This window comes from Cebus imitator, unplaced genomic scaffold (genome assembly GCF_001604975.1).
Source record: "Cebus imitator isolate Cc_AM_T3 unplaced genomic scaffold, Cebus_imitator-1.0 Scaffold537, whole genome shotgun sequence".
Classification (NCBI taxonomy): Eukaryota; Metazoa; Chordata; class Mammalia; order Primates; family Cebidae; genus Cebus; species Cebus imitator.
In genome coordinates, this window is record NW_016107852.1 from 1,504,480 (window position 1) to 1,531,945 (window position 27,466).

At 40.1% G+C, this 27,466-nt stretch overlaps 2 protein-coding genes across 5 annotated transcripts in view; one reads left to right on the forward strand and one right to left on the reverse strand.

Annotated features, from left to right (window-relative positions):
• The window catches only part of USO1 (USO1 vesicle transport factor), an 85,022-nt gene extending 66,346 nt beyond the window's left edge, over positions 1-18,676 (reverse strand). Inside the window, exon 1 of one of the 2 annotated variants that reach the window (XM_017514758.2) lies at positions 18,384-18,676. In XM_017514758.2, the coding sequence (XP_017370247.1) occupies positions 18,384-18,449 (66 nt within the window). In that variant the 5' untranslated portion in view covers positions 18,450-18,676. The remainder of the gene's footprint in view (positions 1-18,383) is intronic. The other variant, XM_017514757.2, reaches the window with a different exon arrangement.
• Positions 18,677-18,866: 190 nt separating this feature from the next.
• Positions 18,867-27,466, forward strand: part of G3BP2 (G3BP stress granule assembly factor 2) — a 91,143-nt gene continuing 82,543 nt past the window's right edge. The window contains exons 1-2 of one of the 3 annotated variants that reach the window (XM_037733548.1): positions 18,867-18,991; positions 21,296-21,343. In XM_037733548.1, coding sequence (XP_037589476.1) covers positions 21,338-21,343 — 6 coding nt within the window. In that variant the 5' untranslated portion in view covers positions 18,867-18,991; positions 21,296-21,337. Of the gene's footprint in view, positions 18,992-19,090; positions 19,211-21,295; positions 21,344-27,466 lie in introns of all 3 variants that reach the window. The other 2 variants (XM_037733550.1, XM_037733549.1) reach the window with 2 other exon arrangements.

Below are 27,466 nucleotides of genomic sequence, written 5' to 3' on the forward strand. Positions count from 1 at the left end.
AAAAAAAAAAAAAAAAAAAAAAAAAATACACTACCAGTTTGGTAGCAGAATCTAGATCCTAACTGAATTATAGATGTCTCACTCCTAAGTCCATACTCTTTCTTCTATGTAGAGAAATATGAGTCAGAGTATCTGTTACAAACTACAGGAACTGCAAGATTTTTTTTTTTTTTTTAGTAAATAAAGGGACATAGTAACATAGTCCCTGTAAATAGCACCACCTGCACAACTGTCTACCCAACACCCTGACAAGTCTTTGACTAAACTGCCCAGCCAGGGCAGTTCCTTGTTCTAAGGAAATGGAAGCCTTAATTTGGGAAAGTTATAATCAGAAACTACTAACTGCTACCAACAAGAAAAACATCAGTACTATTAAAAAAAGAAAGAAAGAAAAATTGCAATAATTAATATATTCACTCTTTTAAGAATTAACCTGGGTGAGTGGAGAGATTCAAGATAGAACAGGTCTTTGGATCTACTAATGGGCTAGTATGAAAAAAATAAATAAATAAAGATAGAACAGGTCAGCTTATTAATTACCATAACATGAAATAAAGTAAAGAAGGCAGTAATGTGAAGGCAATGGGCAGAAATCTGAAGGGATAAGCAAGAAGGTAAGGAAATAACTGAGAGAACTGAATTTAAGAGGCTTGGGGTCCTAAAGAATAAGACATCTGGAACAGTCACTGTTTGGAATTCAACTTATAGAAATTTGTCACACAGCAATACACACACAAATACAGTAACAATCACTGCAGCAATAGAAACAAATCAGAAGTATCTTAAATGTCCATTCATAGCGCCTTTCACTTTTCATTTTATATACTTACACAGCATTTCTTTAAACAAGCATGTATTCAAATATTACTTTTATAGTTAAAAAAAAAAAACTGGGGCTGGGTGCGGTGGCTTATGCCTGTAATCTCAGCACTTTGGGATGCTGAGGGGGGCGGATCACCTAAGGTTAGGAGTCTGAGACCAGCTTACCCAACATGGTGAAACCCTGTCTCTACTAAAAATACAAAAATTAGCCAGGCACGGTGGTGGGCGCCTATAATCCCAGCTACTTGGGAATTTGAGGCACGAGAATCACTTGAACCTGAGAGGTGGAGGTTGCAGTGAACCAAGATCATGCCACTGCACTCCGGCCTAGTTGACAGGGTCTGTCTCAAAAAAAAAATTATAATCAAAAAACAGCAGTGAGTAAGCCAGCTGAAGTCTGATATCGTAAATGAGCAATCGTCCTTCTGTACCTCAGTATACACTCTAGGGTTTAGTAAAGTTAAAAGTCAAAGGAATAATATAGCCCGAAGAATTTAGTGCAGTAACCCTGAGGTTGGTGATTCATTCATTTGTTTACAAATACTAGAGTGCTGCCACTCTTATGAGGAGGCCAAGGTCCCTTGCAACCTGAAGCAGTGGTTTAGGATAAAGTCAGTTCAGAAATAGAGACTAAGCATTCAGAAACTTCCAAAGACACTGGATACTTTTATGGCTGGGATGGGTAAGGCTAACTAGAATGAAGCTAAAAGAACAGCAGGAAAACTGACTCAATGAGTATGTTACCATCAGAAGGAAAAACCATTTAATTGTACTGTTAAAAGAGATGCTTATTCACCGTCCCAGATGGGATCCTGAGGTAGGCTTTGTTGTTGGAAACTCATTCTCTTGGAAACTGACCAAAGAAGCGGATTAGTAGTTTCAAGCAAAATTCATAAACTCACCAGTCATCTTAAGTCACAAACTCTTATCTTAGTTCTCAACACTCCTATTTACATGATGGGAAAGTTGGGAAGGATGTGAAGATTTAAATATCAAATTTTAATGCCATATAGTGCCTTAACAATTAACTGTTTGCTGCTATTAGTGATTGAAAGAGTAAGTTACAACAAAGAAGAAATTAATCCAGTCTACTTTCATTAATAAGTCAGAAATATTTACCCCTAGGCCTTTTAACAACGTATTCTTTATCTTAGCATACTACCAAGGCACACATTTCAACCATTCTGTACTCCTGAAACAAGTAACTTTTCCAAAATTTCACCATCTGAATAATGTAAATACGGTCAGGATATATAAGATTACAGAATAGAAAAGCGTTAACAAGAAACAGATGCTTCAGTCTGTCTGTTTGAAACAAATCTCCAATACCTACTGTTAAAAACTTTTTTAAAGCAAATATGCATGCCCTACATAACATTCCAGTCAACAATGGACTACTGTGTATACGACCCTTGTCCCGTAAGATAATGGAAATCCAAAATTCCTATCACCTAGCGATGTCGTACCCTTGGCACAACACATTACTCATATGTTTGTGCTGATGCTGGTGTATACAAACCTACTGCACTGCCAGGCTTATGAAAGTATAGCACAAACAATTGTGTACAGTACATATTTGAAAACAGTAATAAATGACTATGTTACTTGTCTATGTATTTACTATATTATACTTTTAATGGTTATTTTAAAGTGTACTTACAAAAAAATAAAAGTTAACTGTAAAATAGACTCAGGCAGGTGCTTCAGGAAGTATTCTAGAAGAAGGCGTTATTAAAATAGAAGTTGACAGCTTCACTGCATGTTACTGCAGCTGAAGACCTTCCAGTGGAACAAGAGATGAAGGCAGAAGACAGTGATATTGATGACCCTGCCCTGTGTAGGCCTAGGCTAACATGTGTTTGTCTTTTAGTTTTTAACAAAAAAGTGGCTGGGTGTGGTGGCTCACGCCTGTAATCCCAGCACTTTAAGAGGCTGAGGTGGGCAGATCGCCTGAGGTCAGGAATTTAAGACCGGCCTCGCCGACACGCCGACACGGTGAAACCCTGTCTCTACAAAAATGCAAAAATTAGCTGGGCATGATGGCGGGTGCCTGTAATCCCAACTATTCAAGAGGCTGAGGCAGGAGAATCACTTGAACCTGGGAGGCAGAGGTTGCAGTGAGCCGATACTGCACCACTGCACCTCAGCCTGGGTAACAGAGTGAGACTCCGTCTCAAAAAAAAAAAAAGTTTAAAAAGTAAAAATTTTTAAATAGAAAAAAGCTTATAGAATAATGATGTAGAAGAAAAATATCATGCAATGTGTATCGTACCATGTATTGGTGCTTTAAACTAAGCATTATTACAAAAAAGCTTTTAAAAAGTTTAAAGTTTATCAAGTTAAAAAGTTATAGTAAACTAAGGTTAATTATTGAAGAAAATTTTACAAAATGAATTTAGTGTAGCCTTAAGTGTACAATGTTTACAAACTGTACTTTATATAATGTCCATGGACTTCACATTCACCGCTCACTCACTTGACTATTTCAGAGCAACTTCCAGTCCTGCAAGCTCTATTCACGGTTAAGCAACCTATACAGGCATACTATTCACTATTTTTTATGCCACATTTTTACTATACCTTTTCTATAGTTAGATGCAGACACACAAATATTTACTATTATATTATAATTGCCTACTGTATACATTACAGTAACATGCCGTACAGTTTTATGGCCCAGGAGCAACAGGCTACACCATACAGCCTAGGTGAATATCCAGGTTTGCTTTAAGTACACTCTAGGATGTTTGCACAAAACTGCCTAATGATGCATTTCTTAGAATTTATCCCTGACACTGAGCTACCAAGAACTATCAAGAGTTAGAGTTTCATGAAGAAACTTATTTGTGTAAATATAGATATTGGTAAATATAAAGACAACACTCTGGAAAAATGTACACCAAACTTTATTAGAGACTACTTCTAGTGATGCGAAGTAAGATTGTGAAGGAAGAAAGAAGCTATTTTAGAATACATACTGATTTGAACTATTTTCATTATTGCCTCAACAAATAAAGAGAAAAAAAATTAAAGAAATTTCCATATTAGAGTTTGCTTTTATTTTATCACCTACTCTAAAATACCACCCGATTGACTCACTATACATCTGCTTTATGAATACAACTGTTTCTTGCTATTTACAGTAGCTATGTTCCATAAAGTTACCATGAACACTGACTTAGTGAATATTAAACAACTGCTCCTAGGCCAGGCGCAGTAGCTCACGTCTGTAATCTCAAAGAGCTTTCGGAGGGCAGGAGTTTGCAATCAGCCTGGGCAACATAGCTAAATCCTGTCTTTTTTTTTTTTTTTTTGAGATGGAGTTTTGCTCTTGTTGCCCAGGCTGGAGTGCAATGGTGTAACCTCAGCTCACTGCAACCTCCGCCTCCCAGATTCAAGCAATTCTCCTGCGTCATCCCCCCGAGTAGCTGGGATTACAGGCATGCGCCACTGTGCCTAATTTTTTTGTATTTTTAGTAGAGACTGAGTTTCTCCATGTTGTTCAGGCTGGTCTCGAACTCCTGACCTCATGATCTGCCTGCCTCGGCCTCCCAAAGTGCTGGGATTACAGGTGTGGGCCACTGTGCCCAGCTAGATCCTGTCTTTATAAGAAATTTAAAAATTAACCAGGCATGGAGGTAAGTGCCTGTAGTCCTAGTTACTCAGGAGGCTGAGGCAGGAGGATGACTTGAGCCCAGCAGTGAGCCATGGTTCTGCCACTGCTCTCTAAACTGGGTAACAGAGTAAGACCCCATCTCTAAAAACAAAACCCACTGTTCCTAGAGAAAATACAGGGTTAGTTTCCTGCAAGCCTCTGATCACATTTTCATCAACTGATCAATATAAAATCTTCTTTTATGTGTATTTCTATTTAAAGACATCTTTATTTAAATTTTATTTTTTTAGAGATGAGGCGTCACTATGTTGCCCAGGTAGATCTTGACCTCCTCAGCTCAAGTGGTCCTCCTGCCTTGGTTTCCCAAAGTGCTAGGATTACAGGTGTGAACTACTGCACGTTGTTATAGACATTTAATATACATCTTTGACCATTAATATTGATCTCACAGCCAATAGCACTGTACCTCATGCCTCAGTGATGCTTACCTAATATTCATATCATTTCTGTAAGGAGCATCACAGCCTTCTTTTGCTTAGGAACATTAGACAACACCACATGGAGTCTATTTTTAATAGGGATATCCCAAACAAAACAATACAAACGTAAGGCTAGATGCGGTGGCTCACATCTGTAATTCCAGCACTTTGGGAGGCTGAGGCGGGTGGATTACTTAAGGCCAGGAGTTCAAGACCAGCCTGGCCAACACGGTGAAACCCCGTCTCTACTAAAAATACAAAAAATAGCCAGGTGTGGTAGAGCTACTCGGGAGGTGAAGGCAGTGGATGCAGTGAGCTGAGATCATGCCACTGCACTCGACCCTGGGCAACAGAGTAAGATTCTGTCTCAAAAAACAAAAACAAACAAACAAACAAAAATGCAAAAAAGCATAACACTAAACAGATCATGAAAAGGACACATGCTTATAGTATGAGAGCTGAAACAAGAAGGCAAAGTATCACCTTCTTTGACCTCAGTTGGAGATGTGTATGTTGGGTGAATCAAATTTTTCACTGCTCTGTACCATCTATAAATAAATAACCATAAAGTGCTCAAAGTACTGATTTGTGGGATACAAATACATTTTAGTGAGTAGGTGAATTTGCAAATAAGAAATTGACAAATAATGAGAATGGACTGTCCTTTAAATATAATCTTTTTAAGTCAAATTCATCATCTGGAAAATGAAAAGATAAAGTAGAATAACTCTAAGGTTACTTAGTGCTCAAAATTTAGAACAGTAAAAGGGTGTGGTGAGTCATGCCTGTACTCCCAGCACTTTGGGAGGCCGAGGAAGGCAGATCATGAGGTCAGGCGTTCGAGACCAGCCTGGCCTATGTGGTGAAACCTGCGTGCCTATAATCCCAGCTACTCCAGAGGCTGAGGCAGGAGAACCACTTGAATCCAGGGGGTGGAGGTTGCAGTGAGCCAGGATCGTACCATTGCACCCCAGCCTGGGCAACAGGCAAGACTCCGTCTCAAAACACACACACACACACACACACACACACACACACACGCACTCAAAAACTACTTGGCCGTGTATTGGCTGGGTGTGGTGGCTCACATCTGTAATCCCAGCACTCTGGAAGGCCAAGGTGAGTGGATTACCTGAGGTCAGGAGTTCGAGACTAGCCTGGCCTACATGGTGAAACTCTTTCTCTACTAAAAATACAAAAATAAAAAACTAGCTGGGCGTGGTGGCACATGCCTGTGATCCCAGCTACTTTGGAGGCTGAGGCAGGAGAATCGCTTCAATCCAGGAGGCAGAGGTTGTGGTGAGCCAATATCGCACCACTGCACTCCAGCCTGGGCAACAGAGCAAGATTCTGACTCAAAATAATTAATAATAATGAATTACATTTACTATGCTACTTGGAAAATCTATTTGACTCATACAGGATTTAAAATAAATTTTAAGCCAGCATTTAAAAATCTAGATTTCTATGTTTTCTTTACTGTTCTTTTTTTAGAGCCAGGATCTTCTTGCTCTGTCGTCCAGGCTGGAGTGCAGTGGCACTATTCATAGCTCACTGCATCCTTGAACTCCTGGGTTCAAGTAATTTTCCCACCTCAGCCTACCATGTAGCTGGGACTACACGCATGCAACACAGAGCTAGGCTTCAAATTTATATCTTTTCTTGAAAAACATCAGCCTGACTGCTAATGGTAGCTAATGCTCTTATTTTCTAAAATTTAAGAAGCCATCAATTTTAAGGCCTACCATCTTTTTAATGAATCACCAAGAAAAAAGAAATATCCACAATTACAAGAGGTATCCTGATTTCAGAGAGGTTTAAATGCTAATGTGCATCTCAGAATCAGTAAAATGTGGTATCTATGCCAATTACTATGTGCTAACTCTGTCCTAAAGTGTTTTACATTTTGAAATTCATTTAATCTTCACAAAAAACAAAGAATGGGCACTATTACTATTTACATTTTAGAGATGAAGAAACAGAGGTACAACAGTTAAGTAACTTGTCTACATTTATAAAATAAATAGTGGGACAGCATTCAGCCAAGCAGTTTGAGTGCTTTCCCACTACCTTAAATTGGTTCTCTGTGCCAACATTTCATGAGGCAACAACTGGCTGGATTTGAGCATTAGCCACATCCTCAAATCAGGATATGCAGGCTCAAGTATCATCCCAAACCTCTGCCTTCTTCTCTCACCTGACCAGCTTCATTGAAGCTACCCAACTGGACTTTTAATTTGTGACCCTGTGTTAAACAAAAGAATACTATATGTTAACAACAAAAAAAGAAAAGCAAAAAAGAAACATATTTGAGTACAGTTTAACCCATTGCTTTATTTAGAAGGACAAGAAAGGGATGACAGTAGGAAAAAAAAAAAACAGAAGTTCGACTAACTTATATTATGCTAACTAGGTGTTTGGTGCTCTGAGAAACACAATAATGAATAAGACGTGGATTCTGTTATCAAGAAGATTTTACCATCTACTAGAAGAGACTATATTTAATTAACAAAAGTAACTGAAAATCTGGTATTTTTAATAATTTCTAATAAAGTGCTTCCGTATGTGTTCTGTAACACTCCTATGCAACACGGGTGACTGCCACCACGCCTGGCTAATTTTTATTAACATGGATCTTAACATGGTAAGATCTCCAACACATCAATGAAAAAGGTAAGCTGTAGAACACTATAAACAGTATATCATTTATATAAAAAAGAGTAAATATGCTAATATGAACATGTAGTTCTATACTACATGGAGGCATGATTACGTATAAAGGTCTGGAAGGATTTACACCAAACTAGTAATAGTGGTTATCTCTGGAAAGAGAACTGAAATTGGAGACAGAAGTAAAGAGAACTTAAACTTTACTTGTTTTGTCTGCCATTTTGTAAATTAAAAAATGATAACTGACACATGAGTTTCACAATTCCACTTACCAACTGAAACATGAAAAGGATAAATAATCCCATTAACAACTGGTAAACTGGACATAATCAGAATTATAATCTAACAACTGGTCAATTAAAAAAATTTTTTTTGCTAGCCAATAAGGCTATTTATTTATATTCAGTGCTACACAAAGAAGACCAAAAAAGACACAATGGGAATAGGAGTGACTAGGAAAGAAAAAATTGAGATGAGAAATGTGAAAATGAAAAACTACTGGCCAGGTATGGTGGCTAAGGCCTGCAATCCCAGCACTTTGAGAGGATCACTTAAGTCCAGGAATTCAAGACCAGCCTAAGCAACATAGCAAGACCCTGTCTCTACAAAAAAAATTAAAAATCAGCCAAGTGTGGTGCCTTGCATGGGTACTCCCAGCTACTTAGGAGGCTAAGGTGGGAAGATTGCTTGAGTACAGGAAGATGAGGTTGAAGTGAGCCGTGATCATGCCACTGCACTCTAGCCTATTCAACAGAGTAAGACCCTGTTTCAAAAAAAAAAGAAAAAGAAAAAAGAAAAACTATCAAAAGGTTATAAAGAAGAAGACAGCATAAAACTAGGATGATGAAGGTACACTTAAAATTTAAAGGAAGAAGTCCTAGTCAGAGCAATCAGGCAAGAGAAAGGAATAAAAGGCATCCGAGTAGGAAAAAATGACAAATTTTCTCTTTTCTGATAATATGATTCTAAACCTAGAAAACCCTACAGGCTCCACTAAAAGGTACCAGCTGATAAACGACTTCAGTAAAGTTTCAGAATACAAAATCAATGGAGAAAAATCAGTAGCATTTTTATAGAGCAATAACTTTCAAGCTGAGGGCCAAATCAAGAATGCAATCCCATTTACCCTAGACACCCTAGACACACACACACACACACACACACACACACACACACACCCACCCACCTTAGAATACATCTAACCAAGGAGGTGAAAGATCTCTACAAACAGAACTATAAAACACTCCTGAAAGAAATAATAGGTTATACAAACCACTGGAAAAACATCCCATGCTCATGATCAAAGAATCAGTATTGTTAAAATGGGGCCAGGCACAGTGGCTCATGCCTGCCTTCCCAGCACTTTGGGAGGCCAAAGCCGGAGGATCACCTGAGGTCAGGAGTTTGAGACCAGCCTGACCAAAATGGTGAAACCCTGCCTCTACTAAAAATACAAAAATTAGCCAGACATAGTGCTGGGCACCTATAATCCCAGCTACTTGGGAGGATGAGGCAGGAGAATCATATGAACCCAGGAGGCAGAGGCTGCAGTGAGCCGACATTATGCCACTGCACTCCAGCCTGGGTGACAGAGCCAGGCTCCCACTCAAAAAAAAAAAAAAAGCAATACTACCCAAAGCAATCTATAGATTCAATGCTATTCCTATCAAACTACCAATGTCATTTTCCACAGACTTAGAAAAAACTATTCTAAAATTCATATGAACCAAAAGAGCCTGAACAGCCAAAGCCATCCTAAGCAAAAAGAAGTTGGAAAAAATCACACTACCCCAAATCAAACTGTACTACAAGGCTACACTAACCAAAACTGACACAGACCAATGGAACAGGAAAAGAACCGAAAACTAAAGCTACACACTTGCAACCATCTGATCTTTGACAAAATTGACAGTAACAAGTAATGGCAAAAGGACCACCTATCCAATAAATGGTGCTGGGATAACTGGATAGCCTTAGGCAGAAGAATGAAATTGGACCCCTACCATTTACCATATACAAAAATTAACTCAAGACGGATTAAAGATGTAAATATAAGACCTAAAACTATAAAAATCCTAGAAGAGGTTGGGTGCAGTGGCTCACACCTGTAATCCCAAGGAGGATGAGGCGGGCAGATCACAAGGTCAGGAGATTGAGACCATCCTGGTCAACATGGTGACACTCCACCTCTTTTAAAAATACAAAAATTAACTGGGTACGGTGGTGCACACGTGCAGTCCCAGCTACTCGGAAGGCTGAGGCAGGAGAATCGCTTGAATCTGGGAGGCAGAGGTTGCAGTGAGTTGAGACTGCACCACTGCACTCACTCCAGCCTGGGTTACAGGGCAAGAATCCATCTCAAAAACAACAACAAAATCCTAGAAGAAACCTAGGAGACACCATTCTGGACACTGACCTTGGCAAATGACTAAGTGCCCAAAAGCAATTGTGACAAAAATGGACAAGTGGGGGCCTAATTACACTAAAGAGCTTTTGTACAGCAAAAGAAACTATCAACAGAGTAATCAGACAACTTACAGCCTGGGAGAAAACATCTGCAAACCACGAATCAGACAAAGGTCTAATATCCAGAATCTGTAAGGAACTTAATTCAACAGGCAAAAACCAAGAACTCTGTTAAAAAATGGGCAAAGGACATGAACAGATACTTCTCCAAAGAAGACTTACACACAGGCAAGAAATATATAGAAAATTACTCCACATCACTAATCATTTGAGAAATGCAAGTCAAAACCACAATGACATACCATCTCCCACCAGTCAGAATGACTATTATTAAAAATACCAAAAACAACAACAACAAAAAAAAACAACAACAAAACCCAAAAACACACAGGTGTTGGAGAGGTTGTAGAAAAAAGGGAACAATATGTACTGTTGGTCAGAAGGTAATTTTAGTTCAGTCACTGTAGAGAGCAGTTGGGAGATTTCTCAAAGAACTTAAAACAGAATTACCATTCGACCCAGCAATCTCATTACTATATTTTTTCAACAAATATTTATCAAGCAACTAATATGGACTTAATTTTATGACAGAACCTTACCTTTATGAAGCTTAAAACATTGTGTACCTTCCTAAAACAGAACTCCCCCAACTATGACTATTTATTGTAAGACTAAAATAATTCATGCTAATAGTCATTTCAACTATAATGTGTTTAATGAAATAAAACAAAGGAAAATAAAGAAAAATAAATCATTCTATTAAAAAGCCACATGCACCTGCATGTTCATTGCAGGACTCTTTACAACTAAAAAGATGTGGAATCAACCTAGGTGTCCATCAATAGTGGACTAGATAAGGCAAATGCTACACACACACACACACACACACACACACACACACACCCCGTGGAATACTATGTAGCCATAAAAAAGAACAAAACCATGTCCTTTGCAGCAACATGGTTGCAGCTGGCAGCCATTATCCCATTATCCTAAGGGAATTAATGCAGGAACAGAAAACCAAATATTGCATGTCCTAATTTATAAGTGGGAGCTAAACAATGAGTAAGCCCATGGACCTAAAGATGGCAGCAGTCAACACTGGGACAATAAGGAGGGGAAGGTAGGAGGGGGGCGATAAAAAAACTACCCATCAGGTACTGTCCTTACTACCTGGGTGATGGTTGTACATCAAACCTCAACGACATGCAATTTACTCATGTAACAACCTGCACAAGTAACCTTCTAAACCTTTAAAGTTAGGGGGAAAAGTATTGTTTAGAGAAATGTTTATTTTCATAAATAAACAAATTTATGAAATAATACTAATGTATGTTTAATAATTTATAAAAATATAAAAGTAAAAAAAATCATAGGACACTGGCATAATACAGCTTGTAGTATTTTTTCACAATTCTTTTAAGTATTCAGTAACTACTTAACTGACTGGAAAAAATAAAGAACAGCAATGGCAGTTAAAATGCTAACTCCAATCAATCACTAATCTAACAAATATTTGTCAGGCGCCTAATACTGATTTAATTTTATGATATAACCTTACCTTCATGAAGTTTAAAACATAGTTGTACCTTCCTAAAACAGAATTTCCCAAATATGACTATTTACTGTAAGACGAATAATTCATAAGTCAACTAACTTATAATGTTCTTAATGAACTAAAAATATTGCTGTTTTAGATTACAAAAAAAGAGTCAGAAATTGTTTATTTTTTGAAACAGAGTCTTGCTCTGTCCCCTAGGCAGAGTGCAGTGTCGTGATCTCGGAACCTCTGCCTCTTGGGTTCAAGTGATTCTCCTGTCTCAGCCTCCCTAGTAGCTGGAATTACAGGCATCCATCACTACGTCCAGATAATTTTTGTATTTTTAGCAGAGACGGGGTTTCGCCATGTTAGCCAGGTTGGTCTCCTGACCTCAGGTGATACGCCCAACTTGGCCTCCCAAAGTGCTGAGATTGCAGGCCTGAGCCACTACCCCCAACCCAGAAATTTGTTTTAAATTTAACTCTGTTACTGAGAAGACTTTATTAAAAAGGCAAAAGCCAATCTTATCTTCATATGACCTAAATTATTATAATCTATAAAAAGAGATGTGGGAACACGAAAAAATCAAACACAAGTCTCTTGGTAGACAAATCCAATTAATCCATTTCCATTATAATTACCTATAAGTCAGCCAAGTAATATACTGCTTCATTTATTCTCCATGCTCTCTCCAATAAAAATGAACTATGCTTTTCAAAAGGACATCCTTTTAAGCAAGGGGTCATAATGAAACATGTCTACCAAATAACCTATCACAAATGCTAGCATCTCAAAATCTAGTATCACAATAATTTTCCTGTAATCCCACCACTTTGGGAAGCTGACAAGATTGTTTGAGGTCACGAGTTCAAGACCAGCCTGGGCAACATACTGTGGCCCTGTCTCTACAAAAAATTTAAAAATTAGCTAGGTGTGGTGGCAGACTACATGCCTGTAGTCTCAACTATTTGGGAAGCTGAGGTGTTGGAGCCCAGGAGTTTGAGGTTACACTAAGCCATGGTTGTGCAACGGGAGTGCAGCCTGGGAAACAGAGTGAGACCCTGTCTCTTAAAAAAAAAAAAGTTTTCAAATTAATTGTGAATAACTTTTGATGCAAAAAATGTTTATGGTACTTCTGCCTGAGGTATAATAAGCATAACTTTACCTACAACAGACAAAAAGCAGAATACAAAGCAGTAATATTAATAAATAATAGAAGGTAAATACATAAAAGAGGAACAGTATTTGCTATCAACAAATGTATATAAGGAATTCTAATATTCTTTCCTAACAGATAATCAGATTCAAGAGTAATGTATCTAAAGAAATAAAGAAAAATTAAGAAAAAGGCAACAGAATTATATATCCTCTTGGACAATTTTTCCCTAAGTACGCTTTTCAAAATAACAGACAACAAAGTTCCCTAGAGGGAAAAAAAAGGTCTGGTGAGATAACACACCTTACTTTATACCTACATTAAAAAAAAATTTGAAACTATAACCCAGTGCCAGCTTACAAAATATTAGATATTATACAAAAAGCTTGTATAAATATTAGAGCTTTTTGCTTTGTTTTTGATCATTGTACACACACTTCTTTGCTGACAAAATTCTTTTTTCAAGGACATCTATTCAAATTTTTTGAAGCATACCTTGGTAATGTTAGGGTATGTAAAATTTAAATGATTCAACTTTCATATCAACCCTACATAATCTACATAATTAACCTTCCAAAAAACCATGTAGTATTCAATAGACCCTACTTAAAAAGAGTGCTTGGATATAGAAGTGACCAAAACACAAATCATTATTGCGGTTCTCTCCAACATTGTTACTGCAAAACAGGCCAAGAGAGAAAACACATTCCAGTTATGACATTGACCTGGTTATTAATGTAGAATATAAAACATCAACCCAAATAGGAATTTCAGACTACACATTTATAGTAACATGGTATAAAATGTGCTTGACTAAACGAAAACCATGTCTAAATTTAAGTCCACACTCTTTAATAACAATTTTTACTAAAAGAAAGTATGGTTGTATTTTTATTGTTAGCCCTTTTGCTTTCTGAAACAGCTGATCAAAATTTGATCTGGAAAGAGACCCCATAACAATGTTCTAATTCTGTATACTTTTTCTGGACATTAGCAACTTTCAAGTGTCAGGGTCCAACTTGAGAACAGAAAATGCCTCTATAAATCATCATTAAATGTAGTTAACACTTGCTTGGAATTTTCAAGAAACTAGCTTAAAAAAAAAGGTACTAGTTGGGGGCCAGGCATGGTGGCTCATGCCTGCAATTCTAGCACTTTAAGAGGCTGAGGTGGGCAGACTGCCTGAGCTCAAGAGTTTGAGACCAGCCTGGGCAACACAGTGAAACCCCGTTTCTACTAGAATACAAAAAAATTAGCCAGGCGTGATGGCATGTGCCTGTAGTCCCAGCTACTTGGGAGACTGAGGCAGGAGAATTGCTTGAAGCCAGGAGGTGGAGATTGCAGTAAGCCAAGATTGTGCCACTGCACTCCAGCCTGGGCGACAGAGCAAGACTGTCTCCAAAAAAAAAGTACTAGTTGGAAGGCAGATATAAAACTGAGTACATGTATGCATTCAAAAGCATGAAGTCCTCTGGTGGTCTAGTGGTTAGAGAAAAAGAGAAAACTGAAAAACAAAAGCATGAATAAGATTTTTACTGTAATAATGTTTCGTTGCACCCAGCAAACTATGTCAAGGCTAAAGAGGTTTCAATCACCAGAAATCAGTGTCAAGTAAAAAAGGGAATCAAATTTAAAAGTACATGACTCTAAAACAGAAAAAGTCTAATGTGGATAAAATTCTGGATTTAAAATATTATAGAACTATTGACTATCCTATGACAAAATATTTACTACTTGACAGGTTCTGGAGAACATCTTTTATCTTTCTTTTTTCTTTTTTTTGAGATGGAGCTTTGCTCTTGTTGCCCAGGCTCTCGAGTGCAATGGGGCATTCTCGGTTCACTGCAATCTCTGCCTCCTGGGTTCAAGTGATTCTCACCTGGGATTTCAGGTACCCGCCACTACGCCCAAATAATTTTGTTATTTTTAGTACAGACAGGGTTTTGCCATGTTGGCCAGGCTAGTCTTGAAACACTGACCTCAGGTGATCCACCGCCCTAAGCCTCCCAAAGTTCTGGGATTACAGGCATGATGAGCCACCTCACCTGGCCAGAACATCTTTTTTCTGAGACAGAGTCTCGTTCTCTCACCCAGGTTGAAATGCAGTGGGGCGATTTCAGCCACTCAGTCATTGCTCACTGCAACCTCCGAGTCAATTCTCTAGCCTCAGACTCCCAAGTAGCTGGGATTACTGGCTAGCGCCACCATGCCCAGCTAATTTTTGTATTTTTAGTAGAGACAGGGTTTCACCATGTTGGCCAGGTTGGTCTCAAACTCCTGACCTCAAGTGCTCCACCTGCCTTGGCCTCCCAAAGTGCTGAGATTACAGACGTGAGCCACTGCGCCCGGCCTGAAGAACATCTTATATCAGTCCAAAGTTACTCTCAACTAAGAGTATGAAAACCTAGATACTATGGAATCAATCACATAACTCTTTCACAATTAAAAAATAAATTCAGTAAGAAAAAACCAGAAAAGCAGTAGAAGCATTTAGTAAATCTGAAAAATCCCTTAGGTAAAAAGCTTGACACAATGAACTTCGATCATTTGAGAACTTCAATTTCCAGTCTTTAAAAAGTATTGTTTTAGTACCTAGTAATTTTTAAGTTGCTACAATTACAGATCTCTGATTCCTTTCAAATAAAGCCATAATTAATTCATTTCACAAATATTTACTGAGCATCTACTACTGTGGAAAAACAAAGATTAAAATACGTATGAACCCTGCTCTAAAGACACTTTAAGAGTCTGGAAGGAGGCCGGGCGCGGTGGCTCACCCTAATCCAAGCACTTTGGAGGCCATGGAGGGCAGATCACTTGAAGTTGGGAGTTCAAGACCAGCCTGACCAACATGGTAAGACCGTCTTTGTAAAAAAAAAAAAAAAAAAAAAAAGAGTCTGGAAGGAATAAGATATATGCACACTGTAGTTAAAATATAAAGATAGCTCAGAAGGGAAAGAATATCTGAAATGTGGTGGGGGAAAGTACAGATTAGGGAAGGCACTGATGATGATTTTAAATAACAGGTCAAATTCAGACAAAGAAAAAAAGGCCTTCCATTGGAAAAGGATGTTAGAAAAAGCAAGAAAGGTGGAAAGACACAATGAAAAAAAATTAATTTTGCAGAAATGGAAAAAAACTACAAAATAATAAATGACAATATAGAAGCTAGAGGTTCCAAGCTCTGGTAACTCAAATATCCTGGCCGGACGAAATCACCAATTAAAACATCTAATACTGTACTGTACTCCACTGATGCTCTATAAATACTTTTAAATTAGTAATCCATGGCCCCTTATACCTGTCATACTTCCTGACAGAATGAAATTGTGAAAGAAGTTTTATTCATATTGCATCTCAGAGTAATTATCTTCAGAAGACAAATTACTTTATTGGGGAGGTGATTAAAAAGTAAAAAATAGAAGACAAATTATTTTTCCAATTTTGAATGTACATACTTAAAGTTAGGCCAGAACAAGAAAGCACCCTCACTTTAAGTTAATACATGCAACACACACAAGTGATACTCAAGCTTCATTTGAAATTGTGATATAAAAACTATGTTATTCCACCCACAATGGCAAGATCAAAATGTTCTAGCTCCAACTCTTCAACATTGTGCAAGCTGCTTTAGTGCTCTGTGCCTATAAAATGAAGAGGCTCTATCTGGGACCTTCTAGAGTTAAAATCCTATATACTGTGAATTCTATTCCATCTTTTCTACAGAAGTCACTGTGACAAGGGCAATAATAACAAAAACAGGAAAGGGTATTCTTCGTTCAACCTACACAGAGTAAAAATTATCCCTCATTATACATCTACTAAGTGCCAGGCTCTTTCTATTTATTTCACTTAATCTTCATTACATCCTGAAGAGCAGGCATTTTCCTCATTTCACTTACAGGGTATTAGCTATCTCTCACATATCCAATCCAATCAGGATGGAAAGCTAGGATTCAAATCAAGGTCTAACTCCACAAAGCAAGCTGTAATAAACCATATTTCATAACCTGGTGTCATAAACACAAATATTAGACAAAGTAAGTGGTTGGCTGTGATTATGACTATGGTAATCCAGACAGAACATGGTCTTCTAGTAGGATAGCTCAGGCTGCCTTGTTGCCAAGTGGAAATAGATGTGTAAAGCCAAATGTGTGCTTGTGTGTATGTGACAGAGAGACAGAAAAGTGATTTTCAAATGAAGGAAACTAATTTATCAACTTTCATCTTATGCTTTAAACAATTCTAGCCAGATCTGTGCAATTTTTTTTTTTTTTTTTTAAGATGGAGTCTTTTCATATTGCCCAGGCTAGTCTCAAACTCCTGGGCTCAAGTGATCCTCCTTGGCTTGGCATCCCCAGCAGCTAGGATTATAGGCCTGCGTCACTACGACCAGCTGCAATTAATTTTAATATTATATAAAGTTCTCAAAAAGCATTGAAATACAGGCATGTGCAATAAAGTCTAGCCTTTCAAGGTACCTCTTGGTTGAATCCTGGCTCTATTACTAGCAGTGTGACATGGGTCAAGTTACTTCACGTCTCTAAGCCTCATTTTTTGACTTTCAAAGTGAGAATACTGTCACCTATCTTGCAGGGCAGTTAACGATTAAGGTAGAATGTGGAATATAAAGAGCTCAACACAGTACCGAGTACAAGGTAAATGAAAGCTACTATATCATTCCTCAGGATCCCATGAACAAAGTTATGTACATAAATACTACCCAAAGTTAGCCATTAAAATGTTATACTTGGTCACTTTTATGTAGATCTAAAATGATTCTCAAATAAAAAGTTTACTTCAAAAAGTCATACACCCTCGATTCCACTAAACAATAACCAAAACTCAAAATAAGTATATTCTAAACCTAGAATCTAAGCAACTATTAAATACTGTTTTCAGGGGGAAACCATTAAAACAAAATAACGCTGCAAATAATGTCCTTACGAGTTCAGGCAGAAAGCGATGAATGTGTCCCTAAAGCAGTTTGAGCGGGAAATATCCCTACTACGTCCACGGTAGCATTTGCCAAATGATATACATTTGGGTGAGCTCGAAAAACGGGATCGGAACAAATGACACCAGGCGTTCTGATGCGACAGGAGCAGGTGGATTTGTGCCCTAAAGAATATCGTTTTATTCTTAGCCACATGCTCTCACCAACAGCTGGGTTTTAAACCATGCAGTCTTCTCCAACGCCCCAGTTTCAGACCGCGAGGGAGGGAGCAGGACTTCAGGCTCCTCTCGGCCAGTGCAGACACAGGCGAAAGGGAAGGAGGGAGGGGCCCACAGCCCCGAGGGGCGTGGGAGGCAGTTCGGGCCAGCACTGCCCAGATCCGTCCCTTCCCGGGAGGTAACACCCGGCGACCACTCTCCTAGCCCAAGCTTCGGGGCCTACGCAGCTGTGGGGCGCCGCTGCCGTCAGTCCGGCCGAGCCGCAGCGATGGGGACTGCGATGGGGGCTTGAGGGAGTAACTCTGGGATTTCAGGAGCGGAAGGAGGGCAAAGGTGGAGGCGGCTTGTGGATCCCCCTTCCATGGTGGGACGCGCGAGGTGACCTTCGGGTCTCTGAGTGCTCCGTCCCCGTCCCTGCCCGGACCCCTTCCCAAGTCCCAGACCCGCCGCTCCTCTCACCGTCTCGGCTTCTGTGTGCTGGGGTCCGGCACTCTGACCCCCCATTACCCCACGGAGGAAATTCATCTTGCCGCTCAGCCACCTGGTTTACCGGCCCCTCCGGGAAAGAAACCAAGACAACTTCCCCGCCCTCCGCAGGGCCTGACCTCCAATCCCGCACTCTACACGCGCCTACCGCCGCCACCACCGCCTCCAACTCGGCGGCCGCTCCAGCCCCTTAAGCCCGGAAACAGCCGCCACCAGCGGCGAAGATGCGCATGCGCGGGGACGTGGCATTACGTGGCGGCTCGAAGGTTGAAGGCAAAAGGGGAGCGGAGGCGAGAGCAACCTCGTAGCTAGGTTCCGCCAGAGCCCCGCCCACTGCGCAGGCCCTGCCTCCCACCTCAGAACTCGCCTCTGCTCCCGCCCTTCGCGGATTGTTCCTGCTGGCCGCAGCCACCCACGTGGTCGAAGCCCGGCCCTGCAGGCTGGAGAGGATTTGGTTACGCGTTTCGACTTGCATGCAGGGTGTTTAATTGTCGCCAAGCAGGACTTACTGCAAGCTATCAAATCTGAGGTCTTATTTTTTTTTAGTCGAAAGTGAAATTTTCCTTCGGCCGACGTGACAGGTAAGGGGTTCCGGCCCCTGGGAGGGTTCGTTTGGTTTGACGGTTTAGTAGTACCAGCGTTGTGGCTTTCTTATCCCGGTAAATTGCATTTATTTACAGGGCTTTGTTTGGTGATAAAAAGGGTACTAGACGCCCCTCATTCCACTGCCACTGGAGGGCGCATTTCTCAGCTCTTGCTCTTCAAACCTGCTGAAAGGAATTCCCAGATCTAAACACAAGGTACACCTCAATTTTCAAGTGTCGTCAGGAGGAAACCCACCAAACTCTGCTTTTAGCTTACTAGAGAAATACATTTTTCTGCTGTGTCAGTTTGGCGAGTAGCATAATATTTTGTTGTTAACTATTAACCCCTGCGTTTTCAGTGTTTTTTTTTAACATGAAAAAATGTCATTTTCTCAAATTGATATGCCTGTTCCTCTGGCAGTGAGGTTGTCAGTACACGTGCTTCTGGAATAGTCTTGTAAATTTCTTGAGGCTAAAAAGCACAGGGTTTAGTTAGTTGACTGACTCATGCAGCTCTCCTCTTGGATTCCCCTCAGGTCTCAGATTCAGCCTTTAAAATTGAACTCGTCATCTTCCCCTGCCTCTCTTAAAGAAAAAAAGTCAATACGCTGCTTCTACTGTGTGCATGCCGTGCTCAGTAGTACCAACTGTCCAAATAAGTGCCTAAGCTAGACAGAGGAAGCTGGAAAGAATCTTAAAGTCTGGCTTTCCACCCACGCATGTCCAATCAATAGTCACGTCCTATCATTTTTATTTATAGAATATTTCTCAGATAGGTTCTCTGCTCTCCATCCTCTATGCCTATGACATAGATTATGTTCTTCTCATCATTTCTCGTTGAGATTACAGCAACAGCCTCCTAACTAGTTTGTCTGCATTCATCCCTGGCTTCCTTCAGAAAGTCCAATCTCCAGTCCACCCTTGGATGAGACTAACAACAACAAAACATCTGCTCATGTCAGTCTTCTTAAAATCCTTCAGTTGTTCCCTTTTCTCTCTAAAATAAAGTCCAAACTCCTTAGTTTGTCATAGAGGCCTATTGTGATCTGGCTTCTGACTACTTTTTCAGCTTCTGCCTCCCCCACATACTCTGGACATTTTTCTCAGACGTAGATATGCTCTTACCCTCCCTTCTCTTCATCAAGCAAACTCCTGCTAATTCCTTAAGACTCAACTTTGGCATCATTCTTGAAAGCTTTCCCTAAAATCTAAATATATATCTATATGCTAGCACTTTGCAGTTATTAATACTATTTATGGTGGACATTCAATAAATGCTTGTTAAACCAAACTGTTAAGGGCAGGACTATGTTTATTCATTTTATATCTCTTGCCTACCACTGTCTCATAAAAGGTGATATTGATGGATAAATGAATCATTGAAAGAATATATGAAAATTATACTAAGGAGGAGGTTCCCTTTTTTTAACCTGTAAAGTGGAATTGTAGGGAACACATAGGCAATGTGTTTCCTAGTGCCAACATTTTAAGCCTGTGTAACTTGGAGAATGGTGGGGTCATACTGCCAAAAATCCTGTGCACTAAGCATTGTCCTCTGCTTTAAAACTATATACACTTGACATTTACCGTAGTCATTTTCCATGGGAGCATTTTGTTGCAGCCTAAAAAAGGTAAGCAGTAAACACTCAGCATTTTTATTACCAAGAAATGCATACAAAGAACTTCACTCAAGCCCCTAAGCCTCACCCATCCCTGAACCTCACTCTACCCATCATCAGGAATGAGGCTCATAGATGGAGTGGGCCACAGATGTCTGTTACTCCTTTTATTTAGTAATTAAAAAGAATGCCTTGACATTTTAGCAAAGTTGTTTAAAGGCACCAGCCCTGTCAAATGCCCTGTTTTGTTTTGTTTTGAGACAGAGTTTTGCCATTGTTGCCCAAGTTGGAGTGCAATGGTGTGATCTTCGCTCACTGCAACCTCCGCCTCCTGGGTTCAAGCAATTCTCCTGCCTCAGTCTTCTGAGTAGCTGGGATTATAGGCATGCACCACCATGCCCAGCTAACATTTTTTGTGTTTTTAGTAGAGACGGTGTTTCTCCATGTTGGTCAAGCTGGTCTCGATCTCCCGACCTCAGGTAATCCTCCCACCTCAGCCTCCTAAAGTGCTGGGATTACAGACGTGAGCCACTGTGCCCGGCCCTGTTTTGTTTTAAACTTTGGTGGGTGTAGTAGGTTACTACACTTTAGTGAGAAAAGTTAGTTACTGTACTTTAGTGATATAGTGGTAACAGCTTACTATGAGTTTTCCCTGCATTTGACCTGTTTTCTTCCCCAACAGCATCCTGTGAACAGGAGGGATAGACAATTGGGTGCAGATGTGATGAAGGCGGGATACCCAAGGTATTGTCACTACAGAACAACCATGAAATGGACTCCTTATTTCAGAGGAAGAGAGTTACTTATTAATCCACTTCTACTGATTTTGTAGAGAAAAGTCAGGAACTGTGTTGTATTCCTGTTTGCACCCTTTAATCATCTAGTAGAATTTTTTTTTTAACATGGTAGATGTTCAGGAACTACCTGACTTAATAAAGGAAGAGAAAACATGAACAAATTGTGACCCCCTGACTTGCGTGTTTACATTTCTGGCTTTCATAAATCTAAGCATTCAGGATAAGAGTGCCGTGAATCATTAAAATACACATAATCAAAAAGAAAAAGAATGATTCTTCTTTTTCTAAGCCTAACCTGACAATAGATCAAGGAACAAGATTCATTGGTTTGAAATCCATTTTTAAAATTGCTTTCTTTTTTTCCTATCCTTTCTTACTTTCTAGTGGAAAACTCAGCAAAAGCAATGAAATCTAATTGTATAAGATTGTTTTTTACTTGGGGTGGTACTGAGGTGGAGTGTTGTCAATGCTTGCTTAGGAGAATATATAGAAGTGATCATTGTATTTGAAATATATGTGGGTTTTTATTTATTTATTATTTTGCTAGGTTATAAATTGCTATCATAAATAGATTTTTAAAGAAGTGGCTCATGCCTGTAATCCCAGCACTTTGGGAAGCCAAGGTGGGAGGATCACTTAAGCTCAGGGGTTTGAGACCAGCCTGGGCAATGTGGCAAAACCTCGTCTCTACAAAAAATAAAATATTAGCTGAGCATGGTGGCACATGCCTGTAGTCCCAGCTTGTAGTCCCACTTACTTGGGAGGCTGTGGGAGGATCTCTTGAGCCTGGGAGATCAAGGCTGCAGTGAGCCATGATTGTGCCACTGCACTCCAGCTGAGATCATGGAGTGAGACCCTGTCTCAAAATAATAAAAAAAAAAGACTAGTAGCTGGAAAAATCCACAAACATTGTTGATATAATTATGTATTATGCGTTAACCAAACAACATGTAGCAAAATAAATTGATGATTTCAATCTATAGGAAGCAGCACTGAAAATCCATGACTAATCAATAACCGTATCAGACACGTAGTGCTCTTTATTTGCCAGGCTCTGTTCGAAGTTCTTTATAGAAAATAATTTGCTTAATTCTCACCACAACCCTATGAGTTGGGTAGGTTATTAGTCCTATTTTGCAGATGGGAAAACAGGTTAAGAGGGTAACTTGACCAATGTCATAGAGGATAGGAAGTGGCAGAGCTGGGGCATAAATTGGCAATCTGGCTCCAAAGCCTGCGCTCTAATGTAGTACCTTATCCTACCTTTCTAGACGCAAGACAATGATCATGCACTAAGTAGAAATGTGGCCTGTCAAGTCCATGTATAATTTGGCCCTTACCTCATCTCCTGTGCTACATTCCATCTCATTCACTCCACTCCAGCCACATCATCTGGCTTCCTTGATGTTTCTGAGACCTTCTCCCCTCCCTATGCCTTTTGCAATTGTTCTTTCCTGTATTTGGGATGCTTGCTACTCCATCCACATAGAGGTAAGGGTCACTCTTCACTGTCTTTAAGTTTGCTCAAATGTTAATAGATCTTTCCTGAATAGTCTAAGTTGCAACCTCCTCATACTCCTTTTTTCTCTGATCTGCTTATTTTCCTCTGTACCACTTAATCAGTCTGATACATTATTCTCCCATACACACTATGTTCCCATATTTCATGAGATCTACTATGCTATTAAGTGTACCCTAGATAAAGGAAAAAAAAAAAAAACTTGCCAAAAGATCTGAATTTCAGGCAGAAAATGGGAAAAACGTGCATTGTAGGTTTATTGAAATACAGCGTATAATATACATATTTTTCTTGTTTATTGTCTGTTTACCCCCACCAGAAGACTACCCTCATCAGGGCAAAGATTTTAGTTCTTTTGTAACTTGCCTTATCCCTAGTGCTTAGCACAGCATCTGGTACCAAATAGGAACTTGGTAATTCTTTAATGGATGAATTCCCCAGTTGAGGAAGTTCCTGATATTGGCTTGTATGCATAGGAGTAGAAATTCTGCATTGTTGCTAAGCATTGCATAGCACCCAGATTTCCTGAGTAGAGTGTGAATTAGGGTTCTTAGATCCTATTAACATGCTAGTTTTAGTTTATGACTATTTTGGCAGCCTTTAATGACTAGCTTAGTAATTACTTTTTATCATATATAAAGATAAATCTGCCGGGCACGGTGGCTCAAGCCTGTAATCCCAGCACTTTGGGAGGCCAAGGCAGGTGGATCACGAGGTCAAGAGATCGAGACCATCCTGGTCAACATGGTGAAACCCCGTCTCTACTAAAAATACAAAACATTAGCTGGGCATGGTGGCGCGTGCCTGTAATCCCAGCTACTCAGGAGGCTGAGGCAGGAGAATTGCCTGAACCCAGGAGGCGGAGGTTGCGGTGAGCCGAGATCGCGCCATTGCACTCCAGCCTGGGTAACAAGAGTGAAACTCCGTCTCAAAAAAAAATAAAATAAAATAAAGATAAATCTTTGTGAAAGAAAGGACTTATATTTTTACAATCAGATCTCAGCTCATGAAGGAACCGTCTTAGTATCCCTATGGCCAACCCATCTTGCTTTGAGATACGCTACACTAATACAGTGGTTTTCTTTTCTTTTAGGTAATACATTCATATGGTTAAAATAAAAAGCACAAAATGTATATAGTAAAAAGTGTCCCTGCCACTCCTTGGACATCCAAGCAATCAATATTAATAATTATTTAACTCCTTACAAATATACAAATATGTCTATATTCTCCTCATTTTTTTAATAACACAAATAAATATAGCACATCGTATACACTGTTCCACACCATGCTTTTTCCAATTTAATATGTCTTGGAGATTGGTCCATATCAATATATAGAGGGCTTCCTTGTCCCTTCTTACTGTGTTTCATAAAGTATTTTTCAATTTTTTTTTTTTTTTAGATGGAATTTCACTCTTGTTGCCTAGGCTGGAGTGCAGTGGCGTGATCTTGGCTCACCGCAACCTCTGCCTCCCATGTCCAAATGATTCTCCTGCCTCAGCCTCCTGAGTAGCTGAGATTACAGGCATGCACCACAACACCCAGCTAATTTTTTTGTATTTTTAGTAGAGACGGGGTTTCTCCGTGTTGGCCAGGCTGGTCTTGAACTCCTGACCTCAGGTGATCCACCTGCCTTGGCTTCCCAAAGTGTTGGTATTATGGGCATGAGCCACCAAACGTGGCAGTGCTTTTCAATTTTTTTTAAGACAGGCTCTCGTTGTGTCACCCAGGCTGGAGTGCGGTGGTGCAATCATTGCTCACTGCATACTGGAACTCCTGCGCTCAAGAGCTCTTCCTGTCTCAGCCTCCTGAGTAGCTAGGACTACAGGTGCAGACCATCATGCCTGGCTAATTTTTTTTTTTTTTTTGTAGAGATGAAGTCTTACTGTATTGCCCAGGTTGGTGTCGAACTCCTGGCCTCAAGCTATTCTCCCCCACAGCCTCCCAAAATGCAATTGCAGGTGTGAACCAACTGCCCTAAGCTTCAAAATATTTTTAAAAGCCTTAAGAAGTCCTTGGGAGAAGAGAGACCAGTAAAGGAGGTTCTGGTGGCTGGGCGTGTTGGCACGTGACTTATCATCCCTGCTATGCGCAGGAGGTTGAGGCATCAGAATCGCTTGAAGTTGCAGTGGGTCAAGATTGTGCCATTGCACTCCAGCCCAGGCAAAAGAGTGAGACCATTTCTCAGAAAAACAAAAAAAGAAGAAAGTTCTGGGTCCCCATCCTGCTCCATTTGATTGGTTTCATTCGTTTATACTTACTTTTTCATTTGAACAAAAAGTCAGAGGCTGCAATGTTGGACAGCTACTTTCTCAGGAGATAAGAAATGAGACCAAGGCAAGGACTTGGAATAGTTGAGGTGTATCCCATGCTGTAGAGCCCACAGTTCCTGCTTTTTTTTTTCTGAAAGGAATGGTAATTATTGCTTCATGTGGTTGTTTTTGGGATTTTATTAGATAATAACAGTAACGTTCATAGTACTTAGTACTTGAAACATAGTAAGTACTCAATAATGGTTAGAGTGGAGACCTTGATCATCTTCGGCGTTATCAATTTCTTAACAACTGAACATTTAAAGATATTACCCTGTAAGTCTTCAACTCCAACCCTACTGGCTCATGTTACTGAAAAGTCTGTTACTTCAGATGAGACTTAATCTGGGGTATCAAGCCAATTTCCCCATGATCTGGGTTTCCACTATTTCTGGACCCTGCTCTCCTTATTGTTTTTTTTCTCTGGCTCCAAGAGGGGCAAGATGGCTGCCAGGACCCATAGTCCTAGTCTCCCAGGCCCAAGTTCATCAAAGAAGACTCCCAACCTCTCTCCTAAGAGTCCTAGCAAAAATCTTGTGACTCACTGAACCTGGCTGGGCCTCATGCCTATGTGGTGAGCCAGTTCCTGTAGCCTAAGGTTTGAGATGATCTGATTGGCCTTGAATCATACTCCCACTTCTAAAGCAAGGAGTAGAAGTCTTCATCTTATCTCAAAGCATGTGGCATAAGAGCTGGGGAACAGGGACGTTCACGTTTCTCAAAGGAAATCTGGAATACTGTACCAGGAGAATGTGTATCAGGATATGAAAAACAATACATACTCGCTGTATCCCCTAATGTACTTAAGCTGCTTGCCAGTTTTTAAAAAAATTATTTTTCCAGCATTATCACTAGTATATACCAGCGTCAGTTCTGCTTCTGCAAAGATTCAAAAGATCATGTTACATTATTTAATAAAAGTCATTTGACATTGCATTGTACTTAAATCAGCAATAAATCTATCTTTTTTTGGAAAGTATAATCCAGTTGTGTTTCCATTTTTAAGAAAATATAGCTGTGCACAGTGGCCAGCACTTTGGGAAACTGAGGTGGGTGGATCATAAGGTCAGGAGTTCGAGACCAGCTGGCAAACATGGTGAAACCCTGTCTCTACTAAAAATACTAAAAATTAGCCAGGTGTGGTGGTGCTTGCCTGTAATCCCAGCTACTTGGGAGTCTAAGGCAAGAGAATCGCTTGAATCCAGGAGGCAGAGGTTGCGGTGATTGGAAATCTCGCCATTGCACTCCAGCCTGGGTGACAGAGCAAGACTCCCTCTCCGAAAAAGAAAGAAAGAAAATGCAATAAGCAGAATTACTTAGGAAACACCTAAATTAGGAAATCCCGTTTTCATTTCCAAAGGACTTTTTATAAAACTGTTTATTGTGGGACAAGTTTATCAGATCCAGGCCCTAGCCCTGTTTCTTGTGGAGAATCTAAACTGTTACCTCCTAATACCATTGTCTCTCCCTGGATACCTCAAGCCAGCTGAACAGGTATGTCCTGAATAACCAGGGTAGGGTTGCAGTTTTTACTGTCCCATTCCACAGCTAGACCAAAGCCTTTGAAGTTCACTTTGGCTGATGCCAAAATTCCATGGAAACTTAAGATGATTTATAGTGGAGTCATTGCCACCTTCCTGGCAAGCTATGATTTTACAGCAGTCAAAGCTGATCTCTCTCATTTGCCTGAGGCTATGCTCCAAGCAAGTATTTGTGGTGGGAAGGAGTGACAGAGTTGCTTCTTGAGATCAGAGTACAGTATTTCAAGGTAGACTGGGCCTTCAGGCCAGCAGATGGTAGCTGACCTGGACCAAAACTTTCCAAAGTGAGCCCACACTTCCAAGGTCCCCTCTCTGCAACCCCCTTCTCCCAGGCTCAAGTGATCCTCCCATCTCAGCCTCCTAAGTAGCTGGGACTACAGGCGTGCACCACCACACTCAGCTAATTTTTATTTTGTTTTATTGTAGAGATGGGGTTTCACCATATTGCCCAAGCTGGTCTAGAACTCCTGAAGACCCACCCGGCTCAGTCTCCCAAAGTGCTGGGATTACAGGCATAAGTCATCACACCCAACCGTAATTCCAGTTCTTTTTTTTTTTTTGAGATGGAGTTTCATTCTTGTTACCCAGGCTGGAGTGCAATGGCACGATCTCGGCTCACCACAACCTCCGCCTCCTGGGTTCAGGCAATTCTCCTGCCTCAGCCTCCTGAGTAGCTGGGATT